This window comes from Anomaloglossus baeobatrachus, chromosome 4 (assembly GCF_048569485.1).
Source record: "Anomaloglossus baeobatrachus isolate aAnoBae1 chromosome 4, aAnoBae1.hap1, whole genome shotgun sequence".
NCBI lineage: Eukaryota > Metazoa > Chordata > Amphibia > Anura > Aromobatidae > Anomaloglossus > Anomaloglossus baeobatrachus.
In genome coordinates, this window is record NC_134356.1 from 568,426,094 (window position 1) to 568,440,678 (window position 14,585).

Consider the following 14,585-nt stretch of genomic DNA (forward strand, 5'->3'; position numbering starts at 1 on the left):
CAAATATATAATATAAATATCTGATAAATGAGGGGGGTCTGAATCCCAGAAAAGGAGGCCTATATCTCCTAACCAGGAATATTTATTGTTTTTAAAGAATTTCTTTTAAGACTCTCCCTAAAATCACAGGGAATTCAGAAATACGTTAGGATAAGTCTCACAAATAAAGGTGCTGTCTAATCAATAGATAAAGGAAAATGAAGCATTTTTACAATTAGATGTGTTAAAAAAATAATGTAGCTGTGCAGAGATAAACAGGTAATGCTGTCCCTGCTGCACCCTGTGTGATAGCTTCTGCCAGACATGTAAAGACACTTTAGTGTTGGATGGCATGTGCTGTTTTTATTGATCCCACAGAAGGAGAGAGGGAAGATAAGTGAATATTCTCTACTGGTGCCGCTGATTATGATGATCCTTCTCTCTACTTGTGCCTTTCATCTAAGAAGCAAACGTGTGTTTTAGGCCCGTTTCACACGTCAGTGAAAAACACTGACGTTTTTCACTGGCGTGTAAAACACGCACATGTCCCTGCGTGTGCCGTGAATCACGGCACACGTGGGTTGTCTAAGTGCAATCCGGGCTCCGTTCTCCGTGGCCCGTGATTGCACTTAGTAATCAACTCACCTGCGCCCGCTCCCGCTCTCCATGGTGCTGATCGCTCCCGCGGTGCAGCATCCGGCCGGCGCTGACCCCCGCAGCAGCTGCTTCCGGGTCGGCTGTGTCGCGCATCATGAATATGCGCGACAATAATGAGCCGGCTCAGAAGCAGCAAGCTGCACGGGCTGCAGAGGACATCGCTGGATGCCGGGTGAGTTAAAATGTTTTTTATTTTAAAAGCACGTTTTTTTCTGGCACGTGTCTCACGGACCACACCACTGCGTGGTCCGTGGGACATCAGTGATGCCAGAAAAAAATGGACATGTCTCCGAGCGGCAATCACGCACACGCGGGTACGCCGCACGGAGACACGTGCAGTGAAAAATCACTGATGTGTGAGCAGACCCATTCATTATAATGCGTCTGCGTATGTCAGTGATTCTGGTACGTTTAAAAAAAAGCACAAACGTCCCAGAATCACTGACGTGTGAAAGAGGCCTTACAATGATGAGCAAAATAATTTGAACTTTTGACTTTCAGGCTTCATATCTCACCACCCACTACAGCTTCACACATGAGATTACCTTCATTTTTCAGACAATCATCTTGGCTATCTCACACATAAATTTGACTTGCAACTATTTAGCATATGATTAGTTATGCAGATTCTTGCCATGTCACTGCATTGTTTCTGTTTTACTGCAAAAAAATTAATATCTTAATTCTTATTATTTTGTTAGTATTTTGTAAATCCACCTTTGGCTTTCAACATTGTCTAAATATTCTGGGCATGCTTTCGATCAATTCAAGCATGTCTCAACCGAAATCTGGTCCCAGGTCTCTTCTACATGTTCCCAATGTTGGTACATACTGGTCAACTCACTTGGGTATTTACAGTATATAGATTTTTCTTTTACTTTACCCACAAATGTTCAATTGGGTTGAGGTCTGGGGACTGTGGGGGCCAATCCAGCACCTCTACTTCATTGTCATTGAACCATGTTTTTGCCAAACTAGACGTATGCTTCTGGTCGTTGTACTGCTGGAACACTGTTGTCCTATTCATACCCATAGTATTCGAGTGTACAAAAGTAACTCGACGTTTATTATACTCACATAAAGCTCAGCATTGAGGCCACTATAGATCCTGGTCAAGCATCCAATGCCTTTAGCTGTGAAACAACCCAATATCATCAGGCTTCCTCAACCAAACTTGACAGTTACTTCAATTTCTCAATCCATTTTCCCCATTTTCCTTGTTTCTTCCAGACCCATTTCCATCCATGTGAGCTTAGTTTATTAAATTTCATCTCATCGCTCCAAGTCACCCGTTTCCAATCTTCTACTGTCCACTTTTTTGCAAACTCAGGCCAACACTTCTTATGACAATATTGAAATCAAGGCTTCTTCACCGTTTTTCGCCCACCATTCCAGACTTGTGCACAGTGCTTGCATAGACATACAGTATATGATCTTACATACGAGTCACCTCCACTGCAGTGCTTGTTGCGCCAGAACTGATAGACCTTGTGATGAGCCTACTTGTTGACTTATCACAAGGTCTGGGTGTCCACCTCTTGGCTTTTGCATGGATGGACTTTATTTTGTATTCTTCCAATGGTCTTGGCACTTGGATGATGCAGTTCAGCATTTTTTTGGACCGAGAGACTGCTATAGATGAGATGTATGATGCGGTTTCTCTTTCCTTGGGAAATCTTCTTCCTGACTGCTCCTCGATTTGAACCAGTGACCTTTTGCTTGGGAATCAACCTAATAACACACTGAGCTATTAGGGAATGTGAGAACAGGTTGCAATTTGTATTGTACAGGAAGAAAAAGATTTTTCCACTACCAAGAACAAAACAGTAATAATGCAGAGACATAACATGAATCTGCATAACTAATCATGTGCTAAATAGTTGCAAGTCAATTTTATGTATGAGATAGCAAAGATGATTGTCTATAAAATGAAGGTAGTCTCACATTCAAAGCTGTAGTGGATGGTGAGATATGGAGCCTGAGAGTCAAAAGTTCAAAACATTGTTACCCTTTTGATTGTTGGTGTATAGCAGAGAAACTTTGAGCTCACCTCAATAGATCACATCAACGCAGTACAACAAGCCCAGTAGCTGGACATATATGGTGTTTTTTCAGTTTATATGTCCAGTAACTGAACTTGGTGTGATATATTGAGGTGAACGCGAAGCTCCTTTAATAGCAGATACCATTTTTACTTAGAAGAAAGGAACAGCCAGAAAAGAGCCCTAAGCATAAAATAGCCCCTGCCAGCACAATCAGTGGAGAATGTTCACTTATCTTCCCTCCCTCCTTCTGTGGCATCAATACAAATGGCACGTGCCGACGAGCAACTATAGTTCCTCTACATGGTCAGGAACAAGCCATTACATGGGATACAGCAGAGGCAAGACAAGCCCTTTAAGTGGAAAGAGCAGGGTTCTGTAGGCTGCTATGCAGAAAATAAGCATTGACCATAAATGCCCTGCAGTTTTCCTGCTTTGTATACTGATCAGTTAATATATTCCTAATTTATTATATTAGAACTATAGCACCATAAGTAAATTTCAATCTATTCATTGAAATGTAATCAGAGATGTTGCCCCTGACAACCCGTTAGATGACAAGTTTTTATTTGCCGACCCACAAAAAGGCAAATGGAATGTGAATTGTTACAATGGGCATAGCCCATTGTGCCCAGCGTTTACAATGCCCGCATTGTGCAGCCTCACACAACATGACATTTCTAGATTCTGTGCATGGAAATCTGCTGGTTGCTTTCTGCCCCCATCAGACAAAGGGCAAACTAGAGGAACACAACTGCACGAACCAAGAATAACAAAAGAAACTTCGTATTTGTGATTATTCATGGTTCAACTAAAGCACCTGATATGCCTTGCTGGCAAGTGCCCCATATATTTAATTAGACAGAATGGGAGGCATCTGCTCATGTTTTGTTCATATTTCTGTATGAGATGAAGTTTTACTTTGCGACATCAACTGTTTATTAAAAGCAAAAGAAATGTAGCCACCTACAATCTATAAGAAGACAGAATCCTAGAGGACACGATGTGCAGAACAGGCAACACATATGGCATTATCAACATAAGCGCCGATTCATCATTGCCTTTCTCCTGTTTTTGTCTTCAGTTTTGTGCCTTTTTTGTTTGCACCCAATTCATTATTCTATTTAGGCTTCTTTTAAGTCTATTTCATACAGAGTAATTCACTCGCAACTCAACCCGGAAAAATTGCTGCAACTTATAATAGTGGACTGTATTGGAATTTGGACTGTACATATTTTGGTTCATGAGAAGGGAGAGAGAAATGAACCTTAGTGACAGCGATAAGAAACATCCTCACTCCGAGTGGTTTCTCTGACCCAACCAGTCATCTCCACTTGCTGTACGCCTTTCTGCATGTCGGTAGTCTGTGTATGTTGCCTGCATTTAACTTCTGCCGGATTCCTTCTTCATTTATTAACAGATACCGATTGGAGGAGCGTGTTTTTATTTTGAAAACTTATTGGAAAACTGTAAAGAGGTGCCAAAGTGAGTTTCTATAGACGTTTGTATGTTGAAATCCACTATATCAACCGTGTATTCTGTAATTGGCGAAGAAGCTGGAACGTTCAGGAACATTACTGGATACACATGATGGAAGACGTCCGATAATGCCTGAAGAAGCAATTCAAGATGTGAAACAGCGACTTCTGGCATCTCCATATAAATCATTGTAGAGGCTTTCCCAGAAGACAGGCATGTCATAGTCCACATGTCAACGAGCCGCCAAGAAAGGATGTGTTCACCCATAGAGTCACTGCTGTTCAGGAATTAGAATGGGCCGGATCAAGGGAAAATATTTCCTTATTATCAGTGGTTCTAGACCTTCATTGCTAAAAAAGAAAACATATTGGACTATATGTAGTACACTGATGAAGCCTGATTTCTACTATGTGGCTTCAGCTGCTGACTACCCATAAGCACTTTACACGATGCCGCTTCATCCACAAAAAGTTGGTTTTTGCTGTGCCATTTCCAGATGGCACATAATTGGCCCATAATGAAGTAAAATGACAACAGCCGTGTACATGGAAATCCTCCAAACCTTCGTCAGCTGGACAATGAGGGAACTTAGAATGGGCTACTTCCAACAGGATGGTGCAACATGTCACACATCCTTTATCAGTGTGACAGAGTCATCTCCAAGGGATTGTGGTCACCAAGATCTCCTGATTTAACAGCACCGGATATTTTCCTTTGGAGCCATTTGAAAGGTCGGATGTAAAGTAAAATAAAAGGCGAACATTACAGGCACTGTGAGAAAAAATACTGTGAGAAATTTAGACTCTGACCCCAGACATCCAGCGAAACACATTCAACAATATAGGACAGCGTGTGCAGGTGCACTTGGATGCAACAGTGGACATTTTCAACACATGCTTTAAAACATCAGTTTCTCATGAACCAAAGTATGTAAAGTCCACATTTCAGTACGATAGATCATTTCTTTGAGAAATTAAAGCAATTTTTTACAAGTAAATTAGCAAATGAATCACATTGTAGTTGCTCACCTTTGCTTTTGTTTTTCACTTAGTAAATGGAGTTTAGCAATTCCAGCTGCTTTTGCCTGATTCACCTTTTGCGACTTTTTAAAAAGTTGCAAAATTTGGCGCAACTTCAATTTAGTCCCCACTCTGGTGTATTTTGTAAGTATGCCAGTATTTTGACACAATTATGTGACATTTTGCAAAATGTGCAAGTTATTGAGCCAAACATTTGCAAAAAAAAAGTAAAAACTCAATTTCTTTATGCTAAATACATGAAGATGAATGAATGAATGAATGAATGAACATGAATATTTTGAAGAATTTGGTTGAAAAAATGCCTGGACGCTGCTTTGAACAATAAAGAAAAAAATAATTACGTCGGCTGCTGATGTGGGCTCCCACCTATTTTGGATAACCAGCACAGTTTAATCAGAGAACTGCGGACTGCAAAACTCAGCTGTCTGCTTAGTAAAAATAGATGGGATCCCAAGCCGTTTTTTTTTAATTATTTCAATAAATAATTTAAAAAAATGGCATGGGTTCTGCCCTATTTTTGATAACCAATCAAGGTACAGCAGACAGCTGGCGGCTGATATAATCAGGCTGGGAAGGTCAATGGTTATTGGGCGCTTCCCAGCCTAAAAATAGCAGCCCGCAGCCGCCCAAGAATGGCACATCCATTAGATGTGCCAATTCTCGCACTTTCTCTCACTTCCATGAGCCCACTAATGCCTACTAATAATAAATGGCTCTAATAATGTAATCTGATCTAAAAGCGAAATTTTCTTACAAAGTGAATCTCATGTTTAAGAAAAGACTGAAAGGGCGATCATGTTCCTGTAATAATTTATATAAAGTTTTAAAGTTTATAATCGGCTTTACTGAAATTGCTAGAAACACTGGATTAATCCACCCCAAATCATTTACCACCTCTTCTTACAAGGCAAACAAATAGCTTATCAATGATTGTGTACCTATAGGGATTTAGAAAGTTCAAGCACAATGCAGTATGTCACCAGAAATTGTAAAAAAAATGTATAGTATTTTAATCTATATGTTCCCAAAAGTAAATAATACAGTGCTTTTCTTATAAAAATGAGTGACATGCTGACTGGCCTGATGATGGGTTCCACATCTTCCTAGGCTTCTTCTAGGGCACGTGTATAGGGCTGAATTATATTCAAACATTCTGTATAAATATACACTCCTTTTATAAATGTTGAGTGACTGTAAGGGGTACTTTGCACACTACGACATCGCAAGCCGATGGTAGCGATGCCGAGCGCGATAGTCCCCACCCCCGTCGCAGCTGCGATATCTTGTGATAGCTGCCGTAGCGAACATTATCCGTACGGCAGCTTCACATGCACTCACCTGCCCTGCGACGTCGCTCTGGCCGGCGAACCGCCTCCTTCCTAAGGGGGCGGGTCGTGCGGCGTCACAGCGATGTCACACGGCAGGCGGCCAATAGAAGCAGGGGGGCGGAGATGAGCGGAACAAAAACATCCCGCCCACCTCCTTTCTTCCTCATTGCAGCCGGGACGCAGGTAAGGCGATGTTCCTCGCTCCTGCGGCTTCACACACAGCAATGTGTGCTGCCGCAGGAACGAGGAACGACATCGTAACATCAGTCCTTCTGAAATTATGGAAATGACCGACGCTACACCGATCATACGATTTCGACGCTTTTGCGCTCGTTAGTCGTAGTAAAAATTATTCACATACTCCGATGTCGACAGCGACGCCGGATGTGCGTCACTTTCGATTTGACCCCGGCGATATCGCAGTAGCGATGTCACAATGTGCAAAGTACCCCTAAGTCTCTACAGCCAATTATGAACTATAAGGCAGTATGAACATATTACTTTGTAGCTATAGCAGTATCAGATGGCTCTGATTAGCATTACCTTTCCCAGTGGCTGCAGACATTGGGATCCTCTGGATTTAGCAAGACCGCAGTTCCTAGCACCAGACACAAAATGAACACCTTGACAGTCCATCCCACAGCAGCAAAAAGCTTCATTTTGACACCTGGAAGGAAAAAAAAGGCATTAAAAAGTGGCCACAAAAAGAGTTCCTGAGTAATAAGAAAGTTAAACTGCAGCGAATAGAAAAGAGCTCACAGTGTTTTTGTACCTTACTCTAAAGGGGTTTCCCTAAACAGAAAATGATGGCATATCATTATTACGGTATATACATACAGTATATGCCTTCAGTTTCTGAAGAGTAGGAATCTGACCGACATGACCCTCACTGATCCTGTGAATGGAGAGATCGCAGCGCTAGATTAGGGCTGCATTACCTTCAAGTGTTACCCTGCACAATGGTGCTCGTGGTCAGCCACAGCGAACTGCAAAACAACTGCACTCAACTGAATGGGGAGAAATGGACCAGACAGGAATTTTCCGGAATATTGCTTTACTGATTAGTCTACCGGCATTACAGGTCCTTATATGTACGGTATTGATAATTTTCCCACTGTTTGGATTGCCTTATCATTTTATTTCTCCCATATATATGTTTTATTTCTTTCTAGAACACATTTGTACTTTCTGGAGAATAGTCAGATCACCACAGATCTTATATTTGTAGCACATTAGATCTGTAACAATAAAACTACTTAAAGGCATATTCCCATCTCCAAGATCCTTTTCCAATATGTAGCAGGTGTAATAATAATAATAATAATAATAATATTAGCAAATCCCTCCAATTATAAATGTAGTATAGTTCCTCTGATAAGATATGTCACTTATCTCGTCTGCAGGGAATTACAGTAACTTATGATTACGACCATGAGCAACTAACTGTCATTATATGAGTGGTCAGAACCATGGATACCTATGCTGCAATACCCTGCACATGAGGTAAGCAACATAGCTTATCAGGAGAACAATACTACATTTCTAATTGGAGGTATTTGTTATTATTATTATTATTATTATTATTACTACTACACCTACTACATATTGGGATAACATATTAGACATTGGAATACCCCTTTAAAGATTTATCATTAAAGTTAGTAGCATCTGAGTTTCCTAAATTTCACTTCAGAAATATTTAGGTAGATCAGATACATTAATACAAAAAGAATTTATAGGGGTTGTCACTACTCAAGCAACTCCTCTTCAATCAATATGCTTCCCCCCTCCAAAAAGCGATAACATTGTCACAAGAGCCCAGGGAAAGCCATTGCCAACACCGTAGATAGGATGCTGGCATAGGAGGTGAGTATAGGTTTATTATGGGGGAAATATAGAGATTGAGAAGGAGTTATCCAAGTAGTGGACAACCTATTTAAAGTCGATTAGGATGGACCAGACACCTGCAAGATCATGGGCAAAATGCGAGATTTATAAAATATGTCATTTATATTACTCCTTATATTGGACAGAGAGATCTTCTGTGCGCCCTCAGGATCTAGACCTGGGGGTAACCTAACCTCTGCACTCTTCTAGTTATAATCCCCAATCATACACCACTGTTATGTGGCAATCAGGAAAATAGATTTAAAGAAAATAATAAGCCTTGTTATTTCTTTAGTAAGGAATCTAGAGATTTAGGGTTAAGGGAAATTTGTCAGTAGGATTTCACCCTGTAAATTATTTATATGCACAGGTAGTTCTTTCAAAGGCCAGTCCAGCAATACCTTTACATGGCCAGTCAGTTCCTCCGCTATTGAAAAATCAGCCTTTGAACTGACATGCAAATAGATATGATAGAGCTGGAGTGACAGAAGCTTCAGCTCTATTTACAGCTCAGTGCCGCCATCCTCCTGCTTGACTAACAGTCTCTCTGCTGAATATTTTCAGGTAGAAAAACCATCAGTCAACAGGAAAAGGCGACGCTGGGCAGGGAATAGAGCTGGAGTCACAGAGGCTTCAGATCTAAAAATACTTCTTCAGCTTCATTTACATATTAATTCAAATGCTGATTTCCCAGTAATGGAGGAATAGACTGGCCATGTAACGGTATAGCTAGACTTGTCTGAGAAAGAGCTACAGGCACATATAAATAGTTTGCAGGTTAAAATCCTGCTGACAGATTCCCTTTAGACCATATGTGTGATTTCAGAAAAACTGTTGGCAGCAGATTATCCACGATACTCTCCAAGTAAACAATGGTTGGTTTATTCAGGAACAAATATGAAGCTTAGTAAATCAGCAAGTGATCGTTTCTGTGTGTCTCTATCTGGAGCTCCTGCAGCAAGCGTCCTCTCACATAGAGCACAGGAAGGAAGAATACAGAATACAGTCACATGCTCTTCCTGTGACCTCCTTTTTTTTGTTCTATCTTTATTAACAGCACACAAACCTAACAACTAAACATTCATAGACAGGAATGGAGTTGTTGCACTAAACATATTCCAACAAAAACCTTGCATGTCGTTGCGGTACGTGAGAAGTTTTGGTCAGTCTGGTGGTCCAGCATTTAGCACTTGGCTGAACCGGCATTCATGCTAAATAATGAAATCCTACAAGAAACACTGTGGGTCACAACAAACTACATACCAGCAATACCGCCATTGTGCAAGTTACTTTTCTCTAAAACTAATAGCTTGAACAAAAATTATTTCAGGACAAAAGTAAAATATAACCATATACCATAAAACAATAATAGTTGATCTAGAGGCTGAAATAGACAATTCTAGAAGACATCCTCCAGGATTAATAATAGTGTTAGGCCATGTGTGCACTACAAAATGGACTTTTTCTCAAGGAAAATTTGGACCCTCATAAAGAATCCCGCACCCGCGGTAAAAAAAACGCACCAAAGCTGCAACGAAATCCGCATGCGGTTTTGCCGTGGTTTGGTGCAGATTTGCTGTGGATTTGCCATGGATTTACCGCAGATTTTCCGCAGGTTGGTCCCTGCGGATTTTTACCATTATCTATGGCAAAAAACGCAGGTACCTGCGGAAAAGAAGTGACATGCTCATTAATTCTGAAGCGGAAATTACGTGGGTAAATCCGCAGGTATAAAAAAGCGCAGTGTGTGCACAGCATTTTTTTATACCCATAGGTTTTGCTGGGGAATGACAGCAGCAATGTTAGACACATTTTCTGTGGCAAATCCGCGGTAAATCTGCAGCGTGCGCACAGGGCCTTATTCTAAATTACAAATGCAACATGAAAAATGGCCTAATGGAGCCACTGCACATCATTTAGTGAAATGTTGCATTGTATTTGGGTTTAGTCGTTCTCCGGAAGAGCAGGAATCACCGCCCTGCTGTAACAAGGAGGTAAAGATACTGTGGCAGTAACAGTCACATATACATGAATTTACAATAACACTAAAATCAATGGTTGTTACTCTGAAAGGTTCTGCTTATTGGCAAATGCTAACAAGTCATTTTTTCCGAAGCTGAGTGGGCCTCTCCTATCATTTACATATACGCCATTTGCCGAAATTGCTATTTATGTGAAATACACTTAACCCCATATCGACCAGGTGTGCAAGCAAAGACCTGCTTCCTGCCCTTATCGTCATTGCTCCGACTGTCGACTTGGCTCATATTGGAAATCAAATAGCCAGCCGCTTGGACGGAGAATGTCCCCTGATCTAAGTCCAGTTATATTAGGATCATATATAGTTGACCTTCTTCTACTAATAAGACGTCTTATTATGTCTGTTATTTCTTTACCGCCCAGGGCCGTCAAAGTGACTACAGCTAAGTGCTCTTTACAAGCTGGAGACAAAAGACAAGCTTTTCTCTTCATTAGCCGCCTCATGTTCCCATTCACCTGCCCCTAAAACTTTTTTTCTGTGCGCTACGGTCGTCTTCAGGGAACACTTGAGCAGACATACAAAGCTCTGTGGGATATTAAACATGGTTGGCTTGCTGTGAATATCTTCTCTGTGAGTAACAGGGGCAGCGGGTACATCAGACATGGCTCCATTGTCGTGTAGTATCTTACAAGTTTAATGGATTATGTCCCCTTTGGGCTCAAGGGAGTTGTGTTTACCACAGAGAATTTCCACACAAATGGATTACTAACTAGAGTGGCATCAATCCTTTCTTTCCCTAAGTTATATATACAGAATGTCTACCTATACATTTAGGAGGACTCCCCGGGCAGCCATTTACAAAGATTTTCACCTCAAGTAATAAAAAAGAAGCTGCAAAGAAAATAACATTTTCTTATTTCGAACAAAAATCTCCCTTTTCCCTCCAGAATCACAAAAGTAGAAAAATAAAGACACGCAGAGATGTCCATGCATAGTGCTTGGGAGTGATGGCCATATTTCTCTCTTCCCAGTGCTGAACTAATATTATTGTTGACGTGTATTAAAGGGATTGTACATTACTTTTACATTGATGGCCTATCTTTAGGATAGGTCATCAATGTCTGATCAGCCGGAGTCTGACACCCCGCAATGAGCTGTTCCCAGTGCTGGCAGCGACAGAAGCCAGAAATGCTCAGTCCTGGAGCTGACCCGTCTTCTGATATGCTACATATCCTCCTCCATTCTAATCAATAGGAGGCGGATGTGCAATACCCTGCTGCGGCCGCTATCAGAAGATGGAGCAGCTCCGGAACTGAGCATTTCCAGTTGCCTGCTGGTGTTGCCAAGACCAAGAACATTTGATCGGCGGGGGTGTGGGGTGTCGGACCCCGGCCGATCATACATTGATGACCTCTCCTAACTTAGTATAGGCCATCAATGTAAAAGTAGGGGACAACCTATTAAAGATGACCATATACAAAAGAAAGCTGGTAACTGAATATTGGTTTGGCCTATTTTTTGGCTGAACAAGATCTCTCCCAACTCTTCCATACAACTAGAACACTCAGCTCTGCTGCGGCCTCTATAAAAGAGCTGCTGCCAGGCTCTTCTGGAAGTAACATCTCACTGAGAACAAAAAGATTCGCAGTCTGAAATGGGACATGATCACGACTTCTATCCCACGAAAAATTATCTGTCTGGGGAGAGTTGTGGGGTCCCCATGCAAATAAGACTCTGTTATGCAAGCCGCCATCACATCACCAGGTTTGGCTGACCTTGGTCTGATATACGTACTGTGATGTCATATGAAAACGTTTGGGCACCCCTATTAATGTTAACCTTTTTTCTTTAGAACAATTTGGGTTTTGCAACAGCTATTTCAGTTTCATATATCTAATAACTGATGGGCTGAGTAATATTTCTGGATTGAAATGAGGTTTATTGTACTAACAGAAAATGTGCAATCCGCATTTAAACAAAATTTGACCGGTGCAAAAGTATGGGCATCCTTTATCAATTTCTTGATTTGAACACTCCTAACTACTTTTTGCTGACTTACTAAAGCACTAAATTGGTGTTGTAGCCTCATTGAGCTTTGAACTTCATAGGCAGGTGTATCCAATCATGAGAAAAGGTATTTAAGGTGGCCACTTGCAAGTTGTTCTCCTATTTGAATCTCCTATGAAGAGTGGCATCATGGGCTCCTCAAAACAACTCTCAAATGATCTGAAAACAAAAGATTATTCAACATAGTTGTTCAGGGGAAGGATAAAAAAAAGTTGTCTCAGAGATTTAGTCAATATTCATACACTGCACTCTCGTATATATTTGAAGTTGAAAAAAGACTTGAACAAAGTTGATTCCTTTAGCAAAAACGTGAAAATTTATTTATACAGTGACAAGGGAGGAAGACGTTTCGGCCTCAATACGGGCCTTTCTCACGCCGGGTCACTCCACTAGAAAAAGACAGTTTCTCTCAAGAGTATTGCTTTATTCTATGTAGTCTGCGATTGCAGGGATAAGAGATGAATAAAGAGGAACTCCACCCAGGGTATATTTGATTAGAGGTCACAGGAGAAGAGCTCTGCTTAGCATATTCATTACATATGAGCTGTTCAGGTGTGCATGTACGTCCTTTGCAGTAGATGTAGGAATATGGGAAGAATTCCCTATGTTGCACCTGGTAGTTGTAGTAGATGGGAACAGCCGTACAGGGAAAGTTTATAGTATATAACTTGTATTCATAACATACGGGCCGTTCAGGTGTGAACATATGTCCTTTGCGGAAGACGTGGTGGTTGGGGCAAAATCCCTTGATATATTGCACCTGCTGGTTGCAGTGGATGGGGCCAGCCGTATATAAGCAGACTTTTGTTATAGTATATTGAGGAGGGCTTCCATCTGTGTACTGCACATGAGGGATTTGATATATAAGGGTGGAATGCGAGAAGTCCTCTTAATGCCGCCTTCCCAGGTTATGGCACACTCGAGCCATAACCTGGGAAGGCGGCATTAAGAGGACTTCTCGCATTCCACCCTTATATATCAAATCCCTCATGTGCAGTACACAGATGGAAGCCCTCCTCAATATACTATAACAAAAGTCTGCTTATATACGGCTGGCCCCATCCACTGCCACTAGCAGGTGCAATATATCAAGGGATTTTTCCCCAACCACCACGTCTTCCGCAAAGGACATATGTTCACACCTGAACGGCCCGTATGTTATGAATACAAGTTATATACTATAAACTTTCCCTGTACGGCTGTTCCCATCTACTACAACTACCAGGTGCAACATAGGGAATTCTTCCCGTATTCCTACATCTACTGCAAAGGACGTACATGCACACCTGAACAGCTCATATGTAATGAATATGCTAAGCAGAGCTCTTCTCCTGTGACCTCTAATCAAATATACCCTGGGTGGAGTTCCTCTTTATTCATCTCTTATCCCTGCAATCGCAGACTAAATAGAATAAAGCAATACTCTTGAGAGAAACTGTCTTTTTCTAGTGGAGTGACCCGGCGTGAGAAAGGCCCGTATTGAGGCCGAAAAATCTTCCTCCCTTGTCACTGTATAAATAAATTTTCACGTTTTTGCTAAAGGAATCAACTTTGTTCAAGTCTTTTTTTCAACTTCAAATATATACGAGAGTGCAGTGTATGAATATTGACTGATAACCAGGACCACGGTCCTCTCACTTGCACCTCACTAACTTTGATTTTGGTTGGAGCACACCATAATTTTTTTGGTCTCAGAGATTTAAACTGTCAGTTTCCACTGTGAGGAACATAGTAAGGAAATGGAAGAACACAGGTACAGTTCTTGTTAAGCCCAGAAGAGGCAGGCCAAGAAAATATCAGAAAGGCAGAGAAGAAGAATGGTGAGAACAGTCAAGGACAATCCACAGAGCACCTCCAAAGACCTGCAGCATCATCTTGCTGCAGATGGTGTCACTGTGCATCGGTCAACAATACAGCGCACGTTGCACAAGGAGAAGCTGTAAAGAAGAGTGATGCGAAAGAAGTCGTTTCTGCAAGCACGCCACAAACAGAGTCGCCTGAGGTATGCAAAAGCACATTTGGACAAGCCAGTTACATTTTGGAAGAAGGTCCTGTGGACTGATGAAACAAAGATTGAGTTGTTTGGTCATACAAAAAGGCGTTATGCATGGAGGCAAAAAAACAC

The 14,585-nt window shown here is 41.3% G+C and overlaps 1 protein-coding gene across 5 annotated transcripts in view; it reads right to left on the minus strand.

The window, feature by feature from the left end:
• Positions 1 to 14,585, minus strand: part of MEGF11 (multiple EGF like domains 11) — a 789,316-nt gene that overhangs the window by 635,295 nt on the left and 139,436 nt on the right. For all 5 annotated transcript variants that reach the window (XM_075346053.1, XM_075346052.1, XM_075346050.1 and 2 more), the window contains exon 2: positions 7,069 to 7,192. In XM_075346053.1, coding sequence (XP_075202168.1) covers positions 7,069 to 7,184 — 116 coding nt within the window. In that variant the 5' untranslated portion in view covers positions 7,185 to 7,192. The remainder of the gene's footprint in view (positions 1 to 7,068; positions 7,193 to 14,585) is intronic.